The sequence below is a fragment of the Heterocephalus glaber genome, unplaced genomic scaffold (genome assembly GCF_053883595.1).
Source record: "Heterocephalus glaber isolate CG9 unplaced genomic scaffold, H.glaber_assembly_v1.0 deba00000122, whole genome shotgun sequence".
Lineage (NCBI taxonomy): Eukaryota > Metazoa > Chordata > Mammalia > Rodentia > Bathyergidae > Heterocephalus > Heterocephalus glaber.
In genome coordinates this window covers 69,572,554-69,595,908 of record NW_028258138.1, presented here as the reverse complement: position 1 = coordinate 69,595,908, position 23,355 = coordinate 69,572,554, and the positions used below count along the sequence as shown (strand labels likewise).

Below are 23,355 nucleotides of genomic sequence, written 5' to 3'. Positions count from 1 at the left end.
TATGCACAAAGGCATATAATTTAAAATTTATAGCTTATTTCTGGAATTTTTCATTCAATATTTTTGGACCACAGTAACTCAACTGTGGAAAGAAAACTGCAACAGTGAGGGGGCTGATGTACACTTCATTTCATTATTTGTCTCCTTCTACTTACTAACAGCTGATCCACAGAGTGTCTTCCTTCTTCAGCAACAAGCTTCTAAGTCCAGGATGGTGTTCTCCCAGCAGCTCCTGCATACTACAGCATACCTTGAAAGCTGCAGTGTTTGTTGTAATGTTGACCTACTTTCTTTTTGTTAAATTTGTATTTTAGTTCAAATGGCACAGGCATCATCTTTGATCCTTACTAAAACAAGACCAACACTACTATGCATTTAGGCCCTCATTGCTTCTGGGGCTGGTTGTTTCCTTGCCTTCCAGCCATTCAAGAGAACACTTTCAAAAGACTATGTGAGTAAACAGAAAACCTGGAGTTCAGCTTTAATCTTTTGGGAAAAGTTTTAGTCACTTTTTATTTGTTTGTTTTTTGTGGTACCAGGGAATGAACTCAGGACTTTGCGCTTGCAAGGCAGGCACGGTGCCACTGAGCTAAATCCCTGGCCCTACTCACTTTTATAAGATCCAGATAAAGAAATCTAAGTATATAGATCAATCAATAGACCAACAAACATTTAAATATGAATTTAAATTTAAGGATAAATAAAATGAGAGTACAATAGCCCAATTCTTGATTCAAAAAATAAGCACAAGTCAATGCCACCACAGTCACCAGCATTCACACCTGTCACAGGCTGGCCTAAGAATGGCGTGGCACTGACATCCATGGACGTGGCCATACAGCAGTTCTCAACTCCCCCAGGTGCTTCAATTCCAGAACATTCTCAGTCCTCGCCTTGTTTATCCAGTGATGAAGGGTTTCTTGGGAGGCTCAGCAGGGTTTCGATTTTCTTAGCATCATCCTGGGATTGATTTTTCTGTAAATGACTTTCAATATCCTCAGGGAGGAACTCAGTGAATTGCAGTCTGGCTCTCCTATAATCAAAGAAGTAAAAGTTCTCAGATTTAAAACAGAAAGGCAGTATTTGTCTTACTGTGCCTGCTTTCATATGATAACTGAGGAGCAAACACTGCTTGCACTTCAAATACAATGACTTTCTTTGCTCTCTAACAGCACTCACAAGCTGCTATGGCTGGAATCCAGAATGTTCCCCAAAAGGCTCACTGTGTTGAAGGCTTGGCTGCCAGCTGATGGGCTTTGGGAAGTGATTAGGTAACCCATCAATGAACTCATTAGCTGAATGGGCTTCTTAAGGAGTGGGGACTAAGCAGAGAGCATGTCCTTGAAGTACGGCTTCCTCTCTGGTTCTCTCACTCTGCCTTCTGGATGCCACACCCTTCCACCATGACTTTTCTGCTTCAATGTAGGCCTGAAAGTAATGGAGCCAGCTGACCATGGACTGAAACCTCTGAAACCATGATCCAAAATAAATCTTTCCACCTTTGTTTTTCTCAGCTATTATGTCACAGCAATGGAAAGCTGACCAAGAAACAAGCCAACCACAACTCCCACAACACAAAAATGGACACTGTCATGACAGTGGCTCTGATCCCTAAGATATTCCACATACTGGGTCCAGAGTGCTCATAGCAGGTGTAAAGAAATGGACAGACCTTGTGTAAGTCTCCAAGTCAGGCCCCTCCTCTTGGCTTTGGAACTGGGGGAATGTGAGCACCCTGTCACTCTATAAATTCTCACCAGACTTTGTATGAACTGGACAAAAGCTGTTAACAGTGGTGATCCAGGAAGAGAAAAGTCAGGTAGGACAACACAACAGATGTACATTTATGAAGAGTTAGAATCTAACTTCGAAACACTAGATGACTTCTTTTCCTAACTATTACTACTGTATCTTCCTTTCTTTAAGTGATTATCAACCTACAACTTTGTCAACTCAACTCAACCAGATTTGACCATTTCTTCTTCCATATCCATATCTTTATAACCAGTTTTCTACATTTTCTGCTAAGGCAATTTTTGAAACACTGATTTCCCTATATTATTTTCAAGCAAAGCAGCAGATGCATAGAAGGTACTTAAATATGTATTGAACTAACTCTCCTTAGAAATAACACACACATGTACAAACACCACACATCTGTAAAAGTATCTTTTTAACACTATTTCTTTTTGCAAAATATCCTTTCTTTACTATACAGTGGTACCTCAGTTCACAAATGGTTTTGTTTGTGAACAGTTTGGTTCACAAACAGAAGTGTCTGGCAAAATTTTTTGTTTTCGAATTCTGCATTGGGTAATGAACATGACTATGGCCATCTTTTCCAGAATCATGGAACAAATTAAGTTCATGAACCGAGGTACCACTGTAATTAGTTATTGCTTTCACCCATTCTTAAAGTTTTAAATCTGTAAATCACTAAGCAACTTTTGTAGGTTTTTCTCACTTCCTTTTTATTAGAACATAGTTATCATTTGTTCATATTTTCCAAAATGTTAAATTCTTCCATAATATCCTACATCAGAGACAAATAGCCAAATTTTTGCTTTCCTTTCTAACCTCTTTCTCAAAACTTCCTTATCAAAAAAGATGATTTTGACACCTAGGAAACAGGCAATAAGCTGATGTTTTTGTGCTTTTAATTCTCCATAATACCCAGTTTTGATGTCATTGAGAATTTTAAGTACTCCATTCTAGAGCCTACATAACTGCATGCCCCCACCCACCCTAAGACCATGAAGAAGAAGGAACAAAACAAGTATTGGGTGTTGTGGTAAATTCTGCCTAGAGCAACTGAAAAAACTACGGGCTTGAAGTTAAGGAAAATGAGGTCACAGAACTAATTCACAGTCTAGCTAGGAGTTAAGCCTAGTTTTCAAGAATTCACAGTCCTCAGACAACAGAACTATAGATATTAAGAATTTCTGTGTGAATGTGTGTTAAACACAAATAGAGATTTCAAATAAAATCAATGGAAAACATGACTGCTCATCTACCCAGTTACAGGGACAGCAGCAGCAGTAGTCCTTGTCAGTACCCAGGAAGCTGACCCATGAGAATCATTTCTACTCGGCCTGTACTAAGTACACTAGACGGCAGCCCATCATGTTGATCTTACTTAGAATCTGCAGTCTGCATCGGTCTCATTACCCTTTCCCAGAAAATGGGAAATCACCAGGAAATTACCCAGGAAATCACCAGGTGGAATAGATAAAGAGTTTCCATGCTCCTCAGTGGCATCCCCTCCATGGACAGCCACTCTGTCCACTTCACTTCTCTCAGTCTGCGGCAGGAAGTAGAAGTTCTGAATGCAGAGACTTAGAATGCTCTGCTGTGTCAGCAATATAGGGGATATCATTTTTTACACAAGACAAGTAACGTTCACTCCTTAATGTGTGTTCCCTTTAGGTAACTTCCTACACAGTTAAGAACACAAGAAAAGAAAAAAAAATGCAACCAAGTATATTTACAGCATTTTAACTTTTTTTTTTTAATCAAATACTGGGAATTGAACTCAGGACCTTGTGCTTTGTCAGGCAGACACAGTGATGCTGAACTACATCCCCAGCCCACATTTTAACTTTTTAAAAAAAAGTGTCTAAATAAAGATCTTCATCAGATTAAAAGTAAAAGTAGTGCCTTTCATTTTCCTGTTTTCCTTCATTAGGTGAAAAGACAGGAAGGGTATCCTTGAGCTGAGTGGCAGTCGGGGCACCTGGGTTAGGAGAGCACTCTCAGTAAGACTGTGGCTGGGGAAGATGGTTCTCACAGCTGCTTACCACTCTGCCAGCTTCTGCTCTTGCAGGGCCTGTTGATCCTTCTGCTTCCTCTCCTGAACTGTCTCGCCACAGTACTTCTGAAGCGCCATCAACAGGCTTCCCACAGGAGTGCTGGGGAAAAGGAGAGTAAGAGCTCAGAGAGAGCAAGCCCTCAGGCCTGAGACTGCGAACATCAGGACTCCTCAGCACCACGAGCCACCTGCTCACCATCGGACATAGGATGTTTAACAAAGTGTCTTTGTTGAATAAAACAATATTAAGACCATCTCCTTCCTGGCCCGAACAACAGAGACAACTGCAACTTCCTAATATCCACTGGAATTAAAAAAAGAAAATCTAGAAATTGGCTCTTTCTTAAAAATCATGAATGAGAAGTAAACCAGGACACAGAGGGAATACGTACATTTATGACCAGTTCTAGGAAGCAGGGCCAAATGGAAGGCTTCGCAGAGATGAAATGACTAGTTCACAATAGTACCAGTGTCCCAGGGGACAGGAAAGGCAGAAGGCATGCTTTGTTAGGGGACAGATGCTATCAGCTCTGCGGGGCAAAGCTACCAAAACATCCTACAAATCGAGACTTTGACACAACTGTCTCAGCTGCAAAGCCAACAGTAATACACTGAGGAACTAATTTACATGATAATTATTACAGTGATAGGGAGAATTTGCTTCTTTGAGCTCTCAAAGAGTTTTGGACTTTGGCATAACTTAAATTCCATTTGGTGCCACTTATTTTCATTTGAAAACAATTTTTGCTAAGTGGAAATAACTCATATGTCTATCCACAGAGTGGATAAAGAAAATGTAGTTGGGCATGGTGGTGGACACCCATAATCGCAGCCCTCAGGAGGCTAAAACAGGAGGATTGAAAGTTAGACTACCACTACCCTGGGCTACATACCAAGTGGAAAGCCAGCCTGGAGTATACTGTGAGACCTTGTCTCAAAAACCCCCAAAATAAAGAAACAAGTAAAGAAATAAGCAAACAAATAATACAAACCAGCTTCCTCAGACAGAGTGGAAGCAGAAGATTCAGTCTGTGAAGGGTTCCAGGTACCGTTGCTGGCTTGAACACATCTGGGCCCCATAGGAAGGAAGGTGGGTGGCCTCCAGGGACAGAGAGAGATCTCAGCCTGGTTGATGACCAGCAAGGGAGCAGCGACCTCAGACCAGAGTTCCATCAAGTGGATCTGTCAACAATCTCCTTTCTGGAGCTTGAAAGCAGAATCTGCCCCAGAGCCTCTGGGTCAGAAGCAGCCTGATCAGCACTGTGCTCTGGACCTCAAGAAACCCTGAGCAAAGAACCCATTTGGACCACCCAGACTTCTGGTCTGCAACGCTACAGGGTCACAAATAGGGGCTGTTGTAAGCTGCTCAACTTGGGGCAATTTATTAGATAGTAACATAAAACCAAGATAACAAATACTTGGGGCCAGGGATATAGCTCAGAGGTTGCCTGCCTGGCAAGTGCAAAGTCCTGAGTTTCATCCCAGTACCGGAAAGTGCAGAGGACCATAATATTGATTATGCCCAAAGCAGGCTGTGAAGTTAACCCAATTGGCTTGTTTACAGAAGTGAGTCTGGCTGAAGCCTACGTGTGGAGGTCAGAGTAACTCACACCCAAAGTCCATTCCCACAACTAGAACCTTCAGACTAGAAGGACAATGTTCCAATTATAATCATATATTTTGTCTATTCTGTTCCTAATTAGAGAATGTCTTGTCCTTTATGAGCCTTGTTTACATTAATTTCCATAGAAACCACAGGTCGCCTTTACCCCAGTTGATTGTCAATAGAAGTCAGTGCCTGGGACTGTCCAGTGACTTTGTTGGTTGCACCAACATTGGTCGTCCTGGCAGCCCGCTTTCGCTCTCTTAGTTCTGTCTCCTAGTGGTTTCTCAGGCCTGGGTAGTATACTGGGCAGGTAGGTATTGGAACCTGACTACAGGGGTCTCTGGCAGGAAAGAAAAAAACAAATACTTAAGTATTATTTATAATGGGTGACACAATGTGGCTCTTCACGAGATTGACTGAAAGCACAGCTTCTGCTAGGCTGTCGTTTCTGATAAGAACATTTAGCCTAAATAGAATCATGAGGGGACAATAAAAAAAAAATTGAAGCACATCCTGACATTATTGTTGTAATTGAGTAATTTTGAATATGTACTCTATTTTAAGAGTTATATTGAATCAATGTTAAGTTATTTATTGTGATGATTGTGAGTAAAATAAACAATTAGGATAGAATTACAACCAGACAGTCAAAACTACTGCCAGTGTAAGACTAAAAGATCTTTCATAGGCTCTCAGGATTAAATTTGTTCTTTGGAAATGAAAAAAACAAAACAAAAAAGAAGTTTTTGTAGTACTGGGTACTGAACCCAAGCCTTTGTACTGTGCTACACCCCTTGCCCTTCTTCAGTTTTTATTGAGACAGGGTATCACTAAATCACTACATTGCCCAGGCTGGGCTCAAACTGGTGATCCTCTTGCCTCAGCCTCCCAGAGTACTGGGATTACAGGTATGTACCACACCTGGAGAATGATATTTTTAATAGGCAAGGTATTAATAAACCTACCGATGTGGAATCAAACCATGTTAACACTTACCCCAACAAGGCTCCAATTATACCACCAGCCACCAAGCCTCGCAAGCCTAAGTTTATTCTGAAAAGACTTCCTGTGACAGCTATTTGAAAAGAAAAAGGTAGTATTAAATTATCTAGAATTCCATTTAAAATTTCCTTTCTATAATAACACAGCTGCCCTAAGTGAGCTTTCTGAAGACAGCATTAATATACCACCACAGCCTGGCTTTCCTGACACTATAAAGTGCCCACACAGGTGCTTCTCATCTACCTCACAGACTCAAAGAAATGTCCCTTTTACAAAAATAAATCCTTAATAGTTCTATGGAGTCAAACTCTTCTCACTGTGCTTCATTTTTGTCCGTTTCCTCTTAAAAATCTGTGGTTTCTTCCACTCTACCTAATCTTCCTTCTTCAAGGAAAGATCCTCCCCCAAAACAACTTCACAAGACCCAGTATCTTATGCCTTCCCTCACTCAGCCTCTGCCTGCCTGCACTATAATACTACTTTTGAGGCTGTATAACAGGTATCATTTGGCCTACAATGCCACCTGGTGGCTGAACAGGGGACGTGCCTCTTTTCTTTCCTGCTCATCCATTTTCCTCTATGCACAATGAAACTAATGCTCTCAGGCGGTAACATTTTTTTAAAGAACAACATTTGAAGATAAAAAAATAACATTTGCGGATATACTTTTCTTTAAATATATTCATTTTTTAAATTTTCTAAATGAACAAAAACAAAAATCACCTTTACTCAGAAAGTAATATAATGGTCTTTAAAAATTTTTTTTTTAGAAAATGGGGGATGTACATATTAAACTTTTTATTTTTGCTGAACATATTATTAAACTTTATATCACCAATTTTCTCCCAGATGAGTCTACTGCATGAATGTAATTTTTATTCTATATATATATATATATATATATATATATATATATATATTTTTTGGTACCGGGGATCAAACTCGGGTCCTTGCACTTGCGCAGCAGGCGGCAAAACCACTGAGCTAAATCCCCAGGCCCCTCAATATACATATTTTATTTATGGATGCTATAAAGGTGTAATGATAACTCTTGGACCCAAGTCTTTGTAATTTCATTTGTTTCCTTAGAGTGAACTCAGGACCAGGGATTTAGCTCTGTGGTTCCACCGCCTGCTTCGCAAATGCAAGAACCAGAGTTCAATCCCCGGTACAAAAAAAAAAAAAAAAATGTGTACAGAGTGAACTCACAGAAGTGGAATTTCTGGCATTAAGGTAATGTTAATTCTTGTTACTCTTATAAAGATAACTCTTTTTCAAAGAATTATTGGGACAGAAAAAGGCCTTTTCCATACTTACACTTTACTGATTAGTGTATTAATTTTTCAAGCAACCATTTAAAATATTATCTGTAAACACAATTTTGTTTATTCCTTTAAGTGTTGCCTTTCCCCCTCCTGTGTCAATCTAATTTCAGGTTTTGTTGAGGTATAATTTACACAACACAAAGTTCATCTCAATATACAATTCAGTGATTTTTATTAAGACGATTTAATTACATTTAGTGTGCAAACATCATCACAATTCTATTCCAGAACATTTCCATCCTCACACAAGGATCCCTCGTGTCCACTTGCGGTTACTGTTTGTTCCCAACTCCAGTTTGGCAATCACTGATTTACTTTCCAGCTAAAGGATTTGCCTGTTCTGGACATTTTATGTAAATGGAATCATACATTATTGTCTTGTGCCTGGCTTCTTTCACTTAACAAGGTTTTTAAGATTTATTTATGTGGTAGCACATATCAGTTTGGTTCCTTTTTATTGCTGAAAATATCTCATTGAGCAGATATACCACATCACATTTACTAGCTGAAAACATGAGATGTTTCCAATTTGGGCTGTTGGGAATAATACTGCTACAAAAATTCACATATAAATCTTTGTGTGAATATATTTTCAATTCTCGAGTAGATTCTTAGGCAGAGACTGTTGCGTTGCATGGCAAATTACATTTAATTTTTTAAGGAACTGCTAAGCTCTATTCCAAAGTGACGGTAGCAACTGACACTCCCACTAACAATGCAGGAAGGCTGGAGTGTCGCTGCATCTCCATCAACGCTTGCCTTTTTTAGTACAACTACTCTGGTGAGTACAAATGGTACCCTGCTGGGCTTAATTTAATATTCCTAATGACGAATGATGTTGAACATCTTTTCATTTGCTTAGTGGACACTCGAATAGCTTCTATGGTGAAATGTTTCTTGAAACCTTTTGCCAATCTTTAACTGGATAGTCTTCCTGTTGCTAAATTGTTAAGAGTTCTTTGCATATTCTGGATGCAAGTCCTTATTTGCAAATATTTTCTCCCAATCTGGCTTATTGTTCCATTTTCTTAATAACGCATTTCTTTTGAAATGTAAAATTTAAACACTTTGATGAAATCCAACTTACCAACCTTTTAAAGCTGTTATATTTAAACTTTTGCTTAACCAAAGGTCACAAAAATTTGTTTCTGTATTTTCTTTCCATAATTTTAGTCTTAGCTCTTACATTTAGATCTTTGATCCTTTTGAGTTAATTTTTGTGTACAGTAGGAGGTAATGGTCAAAGTTCACCTCTTGTGCAAGAAAATATTCCAGTACCGTTTGATAAGAAGGCTACTCTTTCACACCTTTTTGATAATTAAATTGCTTTGGCAGGCCAGGGATTTAGCTCAGTGGTTCTGCCACCTATCTCACAAGTGCAAGGACCCGAGTTCGATCCCTGGTACAAAAAAACAAAGTTGCTTTGGCACCTTTGCAGAAACCAACTTACCATAAATATAAGAATAGATTTCTGGACTCTCCTTTCTGTCACATTCATTTATACACTTATCGTAGGGCAAAGCCTCAGAGTCTTGTTTACTGTAGTTTTGTAGTTAAGTTTTGAAATTGGGAAGTTCACATCCTCCAAATTTATTTTTTCTTTGTCAAAATTATTTTGGCTGTCTTTTGTTTCTCTAAATAAATTACAGAATCAGCTTGTGCATTTTTACAAAAAAAATATTTTAAGCCAGCTGAGATTGTGATGGGTACTGATCTGTATCAGTTTGATGAGAGTTGCTCTTTAAATAATTTTCAATCTTCATATCCATTAAAATGGAATCATTCCCCAGTTTTTTAATGTTTTATAATTTAATTGAACATATTCTTAATAATTATATTCTCCTTGGGCTGGGGATTTAGCTCAGTGGTTTTGCTGCCTGCTGCACAAGTGCAATGACCTGAGTTCAATCCCAGTACCAAAAAAAAAAAACTATATTCTCCTTGACGCTATTTGAGAAAGAATTTTCTTAATTTCATTTGCAGATTGTTCTTTGCAATTATAGCGTATACATTATTTTCTAGCGACCTCACTGAACTTATTTACTAGTTCCAGTGGATTTTTTTTGTTCATTAGGATTTTCAACACATAGGGTGGATGTTTTGACTACTTCAGAGAGAGAGAGAGTATAAGCCCACTCACTCAAAAGCTGGATCAGATAACTTGCACTAAAAAGTTATGAAAGGACTTGTTACACATATGAAGCTTACTAGGAAGACCAAGGCAGGTATTCAAGCATGTCCAAAACTGTGTGAGAGAACCAGACAGATCACTGCTTGGGTTTTACTGTGGTCAGTAGAAGGCCTAGAATGAGGGTTCCTCCTGCTGGCATCAGTCAAGGCCTCCTACAGCACTTGGGTTTTCTTATCCACTTGCCACCATGCGGGGAAACAAAGAAAGGGGAGACTCCTAGTTTCTGGTCTGACATATAAACTTTGACTTTATCATTATACCCTAATAAGTAAAAAGCTGAACAAACTGAAAATCCAGTAACTCTTTTCTTAGCTCTGTCAGAGAACGGCAGTTGTAAGGTAAACTGCTGCCCTAAAGACTGGGGAGGGAGACAGATGAACAACTTACTGAAACAGACACTCTTGGAGCAGCAGAATCCAGTAATGGGCAAGAAAACCTGATCTATAAATGGAAAGTTGCTGGAGGCTCACTGTAGGGAAGTCTGAGAGAAAGAACTCCGGGGGGTACAGACTCAGAGGGCCCCACACTTTGTTGGGTTTCAGCTCCAGGAGCTCTACTAACTTCTCACAGTGAGGGTCTGAGAAAAACCTTCTCACACATTCTGCACTATTCAGAGCATATGTTCTTCTGAGCAAGGGCCACCCTTGAGCAATTTTACATGCCTAACCTACTGTAGTTTTATAGAGGCTTCTTAACCTGAGAAACAGTCAACCTTAACGGACTCTGGTCTTCCACGTGGGAGAAGGAAAATACCCAGCTCCAGTCCACTCTCACCATCCCGTCCCACCCAAGGAACACACTGCAAAGCATCTGTGAAATGAACAGTCCAGGGGCACTGCTCACTAAGATTGGGACCTAATCACAGGACTAAACAAGACTTCTCCTTTTCACACCTTGCCACCATGTACTGAAGGTCTATTTTCTACAATCTTTCATTTAGTACATCGTGTCCAGCTATCAAGAAAAAATGACAAGACAAACTAAAAGCCAAAAATCCATTTGAAGAGACAATATCAGAACCAGACTCAGATGTGGCAGAAATGTAGGAATTACCAGGCCAAGAATTTAAAATAACTATGATTAATGTGCTAAGGGTTCTCGTGCATAAAACAGACAGGATGCAAGAACAGATAGGCAGTGTTAGCAGAGATGGAAAATTTTAAAAAGAACTAAAAAGAAATGCTAGATATCAAAAACAGTGTAAGAGAAATAAAGACTGTCTTTGATGGGCTCAATAGCAGACAGGAAACTGATGGAAGAATCTCTAAGCCTGAAGATGTGTCAACAGAAGCCTCCATAACAGAAAAACAAAGAGAAAAGAGGAGAATGAGGAAGAGAGGATGGAGGAGGCAGAGGAGGAGGAAGATAATCAAGAATTGTGGGACAACTTCAAAAGGTGTAACATAAAAGTAAATGGAAGCAGGGCTTTCATGTGGCACATGCCCGTAATCTGAGTACTCAGGAGGCTGAGGCAGGATGATGTTGGTCTGAGACCAGCTTCAGCTATACAGTAAGTTCAAGGCCTGGGCTGTGTAGCAAAACTTTGTCAAAAGAAAGGGGGAGAGAAACAGACAGAAAAAAGAAAAAAGAGGGAACCAAGCAGCATAAATGTTCACCCAAAGAACACATTGGCATTCCATCTTCAAACTGCAGACAATCAAAGATAAAAAACACTGAAGAAGCTGGGGGAGGGATAGGTGCACACATTGCCAACAGAAGAGCAAAGAACTACATCAGACTTCCCTTCGGAAGCCACGCATGCAATAAGAGGGTGGAGTGAAATATTTAAACTATTGAGAAGAAAAACCACCAAGTGTTTAATCCGTTCATATTTAATGTTATTATGTATGTGTCTGGATTTAGGTCTGCCCTTTTGCTGTTGTTTTCTATGTATCTTTTTTAATTCCTTTCTGATCTTTCTAGTATTTTTTTTTTCTGGTACTAGGACTTGAACTCAGTACCATGTGCTTGCCAGGCAGGCGTGGTGCCACTGAGCTACATCCGTGACCCTCTTTCTAGTATTTTTAAAAGTTGCTTTTTTTATTATCTTGTTCCAACAGAGCTCCATTCCTCTCCCACCTTTGTATTTTTGTCATATATGATGCATGTCAGTTAAAATTCAACATATGGGGCCAGGGATTTAGCTCAGTGGTTCTGCCGCCTGCCTGGCAAGTGCAAGGGCCCGAGTTCGATCCCCGGTACCAAAAAAAAAAAAAGAAAAGAAAATTCAACACATGTTGTAATTATTGTTTTATACAATCTTATGTATTTTAAAGAAGAGGGAAAAGAATGAGAAAAACAGGTTATTTTATAAAGTCTTTTCTACTAACCAACCCACCCATCACTTCTAGCACTTCCATTTCCTACTGTGGATTCAGAATACTTCTCGGTGTTGTTCTCTTACTTCAACAGACTTCTACTCCTCTTGCTTTTGTTCTATTACTGTCCCAGATGTGTATCATTAAGAGTTTATGCCTAACGCCTTCCTTTCACTTGTATTCTTTTTAAAGCACATTTGCAAGCAATGAAGTCTGTCTTTGTTTATCTGGCAATGTCTATTTTGCCTTCATTTCTGGGATACAGAATTCTTGGTTCGCAGCTTATCTCTAAGTCAGTTGTTAATCAGTCAGTTGTTAATTTTACTGGGTGTTCTTCTATATGAGAAATTTTTTTTTCTTGTTGCTTTTAAGAGTTCCTTCTGTTTCACAAATTTATGTATGGATTGAAGAGTAACTCCCCTTAGGTTCCTATTGACTCACCCTTCAGATACAGTCCTGAAAATGGGACAAATGGGACACTTACACCTGAAAGAGAAAGAGGCTTCTTTTCCAAGACTGCCTGGTCTCAGGACAAACCAGGTGATGAAGAGTCCTGGCCATGTGCATGTACCAATTCCCGACAGTGAATGGAATCATGTTCTGCAAACATGTACTAATAAATACATTAATAATAATAAAAAAAGAATCCTGGCCCCAAAAAAGGGAAGGTTAACCACAATACTATTTTGCAATTAGATTTGTTTTCTAAAAGGTAGGCCAACAGTCAGAAGTGAAGTGCCATACATCCAGACTTTTTCTTTTCTTTCTTTCCTTTTTTTTTTTTTGAGACAAGGTCTCGCTCCGTAGTTCAGGTTGGCCTTGAACCCGTGGCAATCCTCTTGTTTCAGCCTCTCAAGTACTACTGGGATTACAAGCGTTACATTTCTATGAACAGATGAATGGATACTGAACATGTGGAATATTTACACAACAGAGTACTACTCTGGCATAAAGAAGGGTAAATCTGAATCATTTGTAGGAAAATGGATACACCATGAGACCACATGTTAAGTGAAATAAATCAGACATGAGCTTAAATATTACATGATTTCTCATATATGAAAATCCCAAACTATAAATAAAGAGCAAAATAAAGGATGGATAATAGAAATCAAGGAGACAGATCTTTTGCAAATGGGAAAGGGATCTAGAGATAAAGGAAGGAGGAAGACAGGGAAGGGAAAGTAACAAGAATTAAGTGTTCTGTACATGTACTGACTCTCCACAATGAACATGCATTGCAAATATGTACTAATAAAAAATTAATACAAAAGTCGTTATATATTCTAGATGTTAGTCCTTTGTCAGCTGGCAAAGATTTTTCTGCCACTCTGCAGGCTGTCTTCACTGTTAGTTGCTTCCCTTGCCAGGAAGAAAGTTTTAAATTTGATGTAGCCCAATTTGTTGACTCTATTATTTCTTCTTCTACTGGAGTCCTGTTCAGGGAGTCTTTGCCTGTGTCTATTGGCTTCAAGATCCCTATGTTTTCTTTCAGCAGTTTCAAAGTCTCAGATCTTATTAATAGGTCTTTGAGCCATTGTGAAGTGATTTTGTACATGGTGAGAGGGATCTAATTTCAATCTTCTACAAGTAGATATCCAGTTTCTCAGCAACATTCATTAAAGAGGCTTTTTTCCAAAGTATATTTTTGGCTCCTTTGTCTAGAATCAGATAGCTGTGCTTGTGTGGTTTGTTGTTGTATCCTTTCTTCTGTCCACTGGTCTATGTGTCTATTTTTGTGCCAGTATCATGCTGATTTTGTTACAATGGCTTTGTAGTATAATTTGAAATCAAGTATTGTAACATCTCCGACCTTGCTCCTTTTGCTTAGGATTGCTTTGGCTTAGACATTGAGCCTATAAAATCCCCATATTTACAAATTTAAAAAGGAACATTCTAACTGTCCTAAAGAGTATACAGTGTTTTGTGTATTATTTTTATTTTACCAGTTTTGAAAGATTCAAATTATTTCCAAAGAAAAAAGTTTAGATGTTAGGTTCAGGGTATGTGCGTGCACGTGTGAGTATGTGTGTGTTTTGCTTTGTTTTTTTGAGACAGGGTCCTCTTATGCAGTTCAGGCCTTCTAGAACTTGTGATCCTCCTAAATCTCCCAAGTGTTGAGATTACAGATGTGTACCACCAAACCTGACTTGTGTGCTTGTGTCTGTGAGGGAAATGCGCATGAGTCAGTGGATGCTTCCTTGTATATGGCAATTAACTTCATTCACCTTTCCTTCAATGGTTTTTCTTTTTTTCTTAATGCTTTTTTTTTTTTTTGAGACAAGGTCTCAATATGTAGTTCAGGCTGGCCTTGTACTCACTATGTAGTCCAGGCTGGCCTCCAACTTGTGGCGATCCTGCTGCCTCAGGCTCCCAAGTGCTAGGATTACAGGTGTGCGCCACCACACCCAATTGTGTTTTCTACTTTTTCTTTTTTTGATACCAGGGATCAAACTCAGGACCTTGCGCTTGCCAGGCAGGTGTCGGAACCACTGAGTTAAATCCCCGGCCCCTGTGTTTTCTACTTTTAATGCTCATTTAAAATAAGATGTATCTACTAGAGAAAGAGAGCTTTAAAATAAAAGTGAAACACTACCATAAAAAATCTGGTTCTCTGCTATTTTCAAGAGAAAAATATCTTCTCAAGCTATTCTTCCCTTCACTAGATCAGAACGAAATTAACCTACCCTTTTTGTTGTTGTCGTCGTTTTGTGGTACTGGGGATTGCACCCAGGGCCTTCACACTGAACTACATCCCCATTATTTTGGGACAGGGTCTAGCTAAGGCACTGAGTCACCCAGGCTGATTTCAAGACTTGGCAATCCTCCTGCCTCAGCCTCCCAGAGATCTGGCAAAACAGGCAGGCACCCCCATACCCAGCTTAACCTGCTTTTGAAGAAATTTCTTGCCTTAGGACTTGGCCCTAACGCTCCCTCTACTTAGCCACTCTTTGGAAAATGCATGCTCCTTCCCACTCTTTAGACATCAGTTTAGATGTCACTTCCTGAGAAAGACAATCTGGGGCCAATCTGTCAACCTTAGGTCTCTTGTCCCATGTATTTGTTATATTCTATCATATGAACCTGTTTTTTCCCATTTTCACTAGACTTTAAAATTCAATGAAAGCAAGGATCTTGTCTGAATGATTCACTAAGTGCACATGGGCCAAAAACAATGGTGACCATGAACATATTTTGTATGAATGCTGAATGAGATGTAATGGGAAGCCAAGCAAAGAATTCAGCAATCCTTATTTATATGTCCTTAAGTATTTTCTAAACCGTATTTGACATTTAAAATTGTAAACATGAACAAAAATATCTTACCTCCTGCCACAACAAAATGGCTCAGGGCATTTTTATTTCGGTACACAGTTAGTCCAGTGTTCACTGAGCTGCGAATTGGAAAGGAAAAGGAAAATACGCAATTAAAAACACATTCCACTTCCCTTCCTGACTGCTGTTTTCCTACAATGATAAGTTTAGAAGAGCCTGAGGGGCAATCACTGTCCTACTCTAGGCCCCTTCCAGGTGTTCCAGATTGCCTGAGGGGTTCCGAGGTAGACTTTCTGCTAAAGAGGGACCAAAGAACAATCAAGCATTCCCTTAGAAACACAGAGAAAGGTTCTGCAGAGTTTCTTTTAGTTAGAACTCACTCTTGTATCTGTGCTGATCCTAACTGGTAGATCTCTATCCTGTATGTAAAACTACAACTGGATCAACCTCTTACACAGACAGACAAAAGTTTCTGAGAAAAGGGCATTATGGCCAGGTGTGGAGGTGCACACCTGTAATTCCAGCACTCAGGAGGCCAAGGCAGGATTACAGTGAGTTGGAGGCCAGCCTGGGCTACAAAGTGAGCTCAAGATCAGCCTAAACTACATAGTGAGAGCTTGTCTCAAAAAACAAAGAAAAGAAAGAAAGAAAAAAAAGACATTATGAATCATTTTCCTGTGAGTATTCAGGTTTTATAATTCTACTTGTTCAAATGGGTGTGGTAGTATATGCCTGTAATCCCAGAACTCTGGGAGGCTGAGGCAGGAGGACTGCAAGTTCAAGTCCAGCTTGTACAACTTAGTGACAGAAAAAATAAAAAATAAAAAAATAATTATTCAAAAAAAATAAAAAAGGGACAGGGATACAGCTCAGTATTAAACCCCTGGGTTCAATCCCCAATATCACCATAAAACAAAAAAACTCCAGTTCCTCAAAAGATGCAGTCATGAAAGAGAATCGAGACCATCTTTCACAATTTAGAAAGAACTTACTTGAATACAGTCACAAATGCTGCAGTTCTCCAGCTCCAGCGCCAGCCGTACCGAAGGAAGCCTCGTGTGGCAGCACGATGCACACTTTGCTAAAGTGAATAAAATGCTATGAGCTTCCAGGACACCCTGACATGCCCTTTATTCCAAAAGTGCATGCAGGAATGTCTGCTATAAATTAGAAAGGAACAACAGAAAATCTCTAGAAATGTTACTTTTAGTACTGAGGCTTAAGCAAAAGTCTCATGCACATCCCACTTTATCAGGAGATAGTAAAGGAACTAAGAACTGCCACTGTCAACCAAGTAATCCATCCGCTATCTAAAGAGAATCTATGTGGCAATCACTGTGTCTGATTATGAAACCAGTATTACACATGGTCTTAACATTCAAGATATACTGGTAAAAAGAATATCTGTTGAGTAAATATTAAATTAAAGGGTAAAGATTAAAGTAACACAGATGTGCAGGACAGAGAAAGAAAAAAGAAATACTGCCCATCTTTTCTGTTTAAAGTGTTTGAAGATAGTGCCTCATTGATTCCTTACAACATTGTTTTCAGGAAGGTCTTACAGTTTTCACTAAAGCTTAGGAGAAAGTTCATCACCAACATGACCCAGAGAGTAAGCAATAAAGTTAGAATTGGAAGGGATGTAGTGTTTCCACTGCCCATCTTTACTAGCCGTCACAGAGCAATCTGGTACAATATCATGGGGAAAATCTGGATTTGTAAAGACTATGAGAGAAACCCTGTGTGTATCTTACATATTACATGATCTTGGGCAAATCAAAACTTCCCTGAAAGGTATCTGTGTGAACTCATGGCTTTTAATAAGTAGACACCAATACAGATGTGTATGAATGTGTATATGAGTACACACACACACACACTCTCTCTCTCTCTCTCTCTCTCTCTCTCTCTCCCTCTCTTCCTAACTCTGTCTACCTAGGGTCTAGAAACAATAATATCCTGGTAGAAATGTGCATAAGATCTTGGTTTCTAAATACCAGTCTCCACTGAAAGAAATGTGAGTTCTTTGGAGAAATGGCTAATTCTAGAACTGGAGTATGAAGAGTAAAAGACAGGCCAGGAACATTGTACTGTGCTCAAAAGTAAAGGCATGCTCAGACAATGAAGAAGACACGGCTCAAGGGCACAGGAGCCAGATAGAATGGCTCTCCTGGGTCCAAATCCAGGCCAATTTGAGCATCAAAATAAATGACAATGGATTATAGGCCTATGGAATGAAACAAGAAGCCCTAAGTACATACTAATATAAATAAATTATAAACACAGTTATGTACCACATAGGAATGCTTCAAAGATCAAACTAGACATGGTGGTACAGCACTGTGAGAGGCTGAGGCAGGAGGATCATAAATTCCAGCCCAACCTGGGCACAACCTAGTAACTCAGCAAGACATTGTCTCAAAATAAAAAATACAAAAGGGGGCTGGAGATGCAGCTCAGTATCCCTCACCACCACCAAAAAAAGACCACAGACACAATGTGTGGCCATAAGGCTATATTGCCCTGTGACCTTATAGTGGTTCATCTTATGGAAGTATATTCTGTGATGGTCACACAATGACAAAGCTGTCTAACAATGTAGGCCTCAGAATGGTCTCTACTGCTGATGCATGACTGTAGATAGATGGATACACAGATAAATTATAGGGGTATAGGAAAAAACACTTTCTTAGAGGTGAATACTAACCAAGAAATGGAGAAAAGATGATAGAATTAGATAATGGCCATTTGGCAACTACCTCAGTAGTAACTATTTCTAGCAAGAATCTTAATTTCATGCTGAAACTCGGGGGTTAAAATGTGATGAAAAAGGGCCAGGGATTTAGCTCAGTGGTTCTGCCACCTGCCTTGCAAGTGCAAGGACCCAAGTTCGATCCCCAGTATCAAAAAAAAAAATTGATGAAAAACAGGATACTTACACAATTTCAAAAGATCTGATAAGAATCCATAAAATACTTACCATTATAAAGGGAAAAAATAATAATTTTATAGAGGATATGCCTGGCAGATGTCCTCTTAGCTAAGTGACAAAAGTAAAATGACATATATAGTATGTGCTCCTGATGTAATGTACTAAGAAGGATAAAGTATCAGCTCTAGGATATATCTTCCAAAAAACAGAATTTTTGTAATAAGTCAAAACCAAAGCATAAATCAAAACTGTCAAGCTCAGAAAAGACAAAGACAGAGAAAGTGTTCCAGACTAAAGAGGCCTGAGAAACAAATTCAACATGTAATTTACCATTAGATCCTAGACCAGAAATAAAAATTTTAAATCTAGTTTAAAATAAATGAGGTAAGTGGAAGAACTAGTAAATTTACACAAGTCTGTAGATAATAGTACATGCCAGTGTTAATTTCTTGTTCATGAGCCATAGTGGTAAATCCACACATGCCTGTTTTGAAGCTAAGTGTCTGACGAGATATGCTTAGGCACGTTAGCATTAGCACTTCGGCTGTTATTAAACAGACTTTGACAATCCTCTCAAATCACAACCTGAGTACTTACACGTAACTGTAAAGACAGTGTGCACCCATGTAACACTCTCAGACCACCAGTACTTACTACAGCATCAAATTGGTTATGATAGGTCTCTGCTTGGCTCTGCTCAATGTAGCGCTGTTTAGCATGAATGAAAGCTGGTACTCCCCCATACACGCAGCCGATGATGCCTGCTGACACTGCTGACCTGAAGATATTCACTAGCTCCTCTGAGTACCTCTCTTGGTCACTAAAACATGAAAAACACCATGTTGTTGGGACATTATCCAAAGCACTGTGTTCAGAATAATGACCCTAAATGCTAACACTACAGTTTTCAGTACGGGCAGACCTAACTAAATTCTTTAATAAATGAAACAGCAGTTATACTAAAAGTAGGCAAAACTAATCTATGCCATGAGAAAGCAGGATAGTGGTTATTGTTAGGAGGGAATTATGAAAAGGGGGACAGAGAGGGCTTCTGGGATGTTAACAATTTCTGGGGCTGGTTACACGGCTATGTTCAGTTTGAGAAAATTCATTAGTAAAAAAATTCATTCTTTTTTTAGAAATCATTGTTTGAAAATTGAAAAGAAAAAGAAAAACCTTCTGGGGTATTGGTAAAGTCCTCTGTGTAAATGTGTTACAGTCTCTCCATGCTGCCATTAAGCCAATACAAAAGCTGTGAAAATAAAAAGTGCTGAGAGAGTGTGTGTTCAGAAAGTGATTTATTTGGGCCGGGGATTTAGCTCAGTGGTTCCGGCGCCAGCCTCACAAGCACAAGGTCCTGAGTTCGATCCCTGGTACCAAAAAAAAAAAAAGAAAAGAAAGAAAGTGATTTATTTACAGATCGAAGTCTTTATTTCATGAAGCTACCACATGTTAAAAGAATGTCACCTCCTTGTCTTTGTTATGGAACCCAGAGATTATAAAATTAAAGAAAAAGGTTTTTGTTGAATTTTTGATGCTGGCAGTTTTTGTCCACTTTTTTTTCATGTCTGTGTATAAAAAATTCTGTTGTTTACTATGGGATTAGTATTATATTTTGAGGTAAAGAGAATTTGTACTGCTCGATAAACTACTAGCTTGTAAATTTAAAAACAATTTCTTTATCTCAACTAACTTAAAATAATGGACCAATAAACTGATAAAAGATGCTTTCTTAAAAAACAATCCATTAGTAAGTACACTTTTGTACATTTCCCTAGATGCACATTATATTCCAACAGAAAGTTTGTTGGGTTTTTTGAGATGCTTTTACTCAGTGTGATGGCAGACACCCATAATCCCAGCACCCTGGAAGGCTGAAGCAGGTGGATAGAAAGTCTAAGCCCAGTTGAAGAAAAAAAAAAGTCTGGGGATACAGCTCAGTACAAAGGCCCTATATTCAATTCCTAGTATTATTTATGCAAATAAATAAATATGCTTTTATTTTGAACTATTAAAACTATATCATCATCACAGGTACCAAAAAAAAAGTACTGCATCCCATCACAACTATATCATAATCCTAGAAGCAGAAAGAATGACTGACGACACCATATATATATATATATATATATATATATATTTTTTTTTTTTTGGTACCAGGGATTGAACTTGGAACCTTGTGCTTGTGAGGCAGGCAGCAGCACCACTGAGCTAAATCCTCAGCCCCTAACCATATTCTTTTTGAATATTAACCTACAGAAATTATACAAACTCATGAGATGTTAGTGCAATGTATGAAAGAATGAAACTATGGATGTAGAAAACATCAAGACCCTATTTATTAATAAACACGTTGAAAGCTCACTATGCAGTGAGCAGTACAGGTCAATCAAAAATAAGACAAAACTGGGCCGGGGATTTAGCTAAGTGGTTTCGCCGCCTGCCTCGCAAGCGCAGGAACCCGAGTTTGATCCCAGGTACCAAAAAAAAAAAAGATGCCCAGGTGGCTTAAGTGAAATAAATAGGACATGTGTAAATACCGAATAGTTTCTCTGGTGTGAGAAACTGAAAGTGTAAATAAGAATCAAAATGTATAATAGACAATGTGGAACAGGAAGAAAAGGTCTAAAGGGGAAGAGGAAGTGGCAGGGGTAAGGGAAAGGAAAAAATATGAGGAAAGGAAAAAATATGAGAAAAGGAAAAAATGGAAACAGTCTTTGTAAATAGGGAGGGGTGGAAGGGTTGAAGGGAGGGCAGGGGAATGGGGGAAAAAATAAGAACCAAGACATATCATGTAAAGGTACAAACTCCCAAAGATGAATGTCATATTGTACACCTAAAATGTACCAATAAACTTAGTGAAAAATAGAAAGATGCTCAGGCGGCCTGGAATTTGCGATTCTCCTTCCTCTGCCTCTTGAGGAGCTGGGATTACAGGCATGTGTCACTGCTTCATTAGCTTTAAAACAAAGATGATGAAACCTAAGTAAAATAATTAAATACAAGTCTGTAGCTCCCTTGGCCTATCTTGGCAACATTATAAAGCTTCATCTTTAATCACTCTGATACAGTCAGAAACAGGGAAACTGAATGAGCCACTCCTCTCCCTTCATTCATCTGCGGATGCAGCAACACTATAAGGATTATCCATGTAAGTTTAGGCCATCCTGATGCCCAAGGCGGCAGACCATTACTTCCGACACCAGTGAGAGACAATATGAGAGGCACCTGGAATCACACGTGTCTGACCACAATGGGGAGCACCTGAATTAGGGGTGTCTTCCCTTTAAATACAGGAAGGCAGAGTTGTGTGCAGGCTCTTGGAGAGGTCTTCTTCCTGCTACAATCCCAAGATCTTCAATAAACGTAACTACTAACTACAGGTATATGCTTGGCTGTTCTTTCTTTGCTGTACACAAGAGCCTAGACTATTTTGGCCCACTCACCTGTAACAATTTAATAACAGGGTAGTACAGTACATTACTTTATGAAAAGGCAATAAATGAAGAAATTAAACATCTTGAAATTTTACTAAAAAATAGATTCAATTTAAAGGATTCTTATTTATAACAATTTGATAACAGGGTAGTACAGTAAATTACTTTATGAAAAGGCAATTTATCAATTCATAAATTACTTTATGAAAAGGTAATTAATAAACGAAGGAATTAAACATCTTGAATTTTTACTAAATAAAAGATTAAATTTAAAGGATTCTTATTTATTCTGAATATCTTTTATTTTAAATTCGAACTTTCTTCTATAAAATGAGAAACAGATGGGGGTGTGGCTGTTAGAATGCTTTTCCTAGCATGTATGTCACCCCAATACCGAAAAAGATCTAGACAATAGTCGCTGTTATTTTTGGGGGGGAGTACCGGGGTTCGAACTCGGGTCCTTGAGCCAGCACAGCAGGCGGCGAAACCACTGAGCTAAATCCTCGGCCTAGTTGCTGTTATTTTTAATTCCTTACTGGACAAAATTAAAAATTGTTAACTATGTCTGCCTCCTCAAACTTCATTTTGGTAGGCAGAAAAGGAAGGCGTAATCACAAACACCGAAGTCTAGGATCGACCTGAAATAGCAAATACGTTGTAGTTTTTCTCTACAGACACAGGTTTCCGTGGCCTCTGCAAGACAATAACTAGCTTGGGCCAACTTTTTTCATTTGTAAAAATTTCCGTAGGACTATATTCCCTAAGCATCTCTCAGAGCTCTAATTTGCAATGAGTCTGACCTCCACCATTCAAAAACCCGCCTGCCAACCAACTAGCAAATGGCAACGTCAGGATACAAGGCGGGGCGCTAACATCAGAACCTCAAATCTCACTTAAACCTCACCACCGCCTCCTGCTGCCCTCCCACGGTCCCTGAGCACTTTTACTCTTTGACAAACAGCTGCCGGAGGCGGTCCCATCCGGATTCCGGAAAGCAGGGTTCTGGGATATAGTAAGGCAGCTTCTGAGACTTCCCGTCCGCTTCGGAATCCGCAGCCACAGCTCCGGCAGCAAAGACCCGGGGGAAAGGAGCCAGCGTCCCGAGGAGGGGGCGCGGCGCCGGTGGCGGCCTCTCCATGGCCCCCTCCCGACCTGCGGAAAGACACGTCTAGGTGCCGTAGGATAGTGGAGATAACTGCCCGAGTCAGTCAGTCCACGTGCAAAAAATACACCCCTAATCTGCGCATCGGTCCGCCTCACAGTACTAGACGTCCCTGTAGCCGGCACGGGGTCTTCCCCGGACACGAGACCGGAAGCCCCGCCCCATCAGGGCAAAGGCTAACGGGCGGGGCGAACAAGGAGCCACAGAAAGCACTTCCGGTTAGGACCAGAGCTGCCCCCGGAAGTGAGTTAGCAGCGGGCGGGCGCGTCCTGTGTCGTTGGGTCTAGGACTAGTCTTT

At 39.5% G+C, this 23,355-nt stretch overlaps 1 protein-coding gene across 2 annotated transcripts; it reads right to left on the bottom strand.

Annotated features, from left to right (window-relative positions):
* Positions 1 to 480: 480 nt before the first annotated feature.
* Timmdc1 (translocase of inner mitochondrial membrane domain containing 1) lies at positions 481 to 23,244 on the bottom strand. Of its 2 annotated transcripts, XM_087215908.1 has the most exons (8): positions 22,843 to 23,244; positions 19,113 to 19,278; positions 16,519 to 16,607; positions 15,578 to 15,645; positions 6,411 to 6,489; positions 4,801 to 4,933; positions 3,798 to 3,908; positions 481 to 1,033 (listed from the first exon to the last, which is right to left on the bottom strand). In XM_087215908.1, exons 1-8 carry the CDS (start codon positions 23,031 to 23,033, stop codon positions 1,010 to 1,012), a joined length of 861 nt encoding a protein of 286 aa, XP_087072034.1. In that variant the 5' UTR covers positions 23,034 to 23,244; the 3' UTR covers positions 481 to 1,009. The 2 variants fall into 2 exon arrangements, with proteins under 2 accessions (XP_087072034.1, XP_004835726.1); XM_004835669.4 differs by lacking the exon at positions 4,801 to 4,933 and having other exon boundaries at positions 22,843 to 23,233.
* Between the last annotated feature and the right edge of the window lie 111 nt (positions 23,245 to 23,355).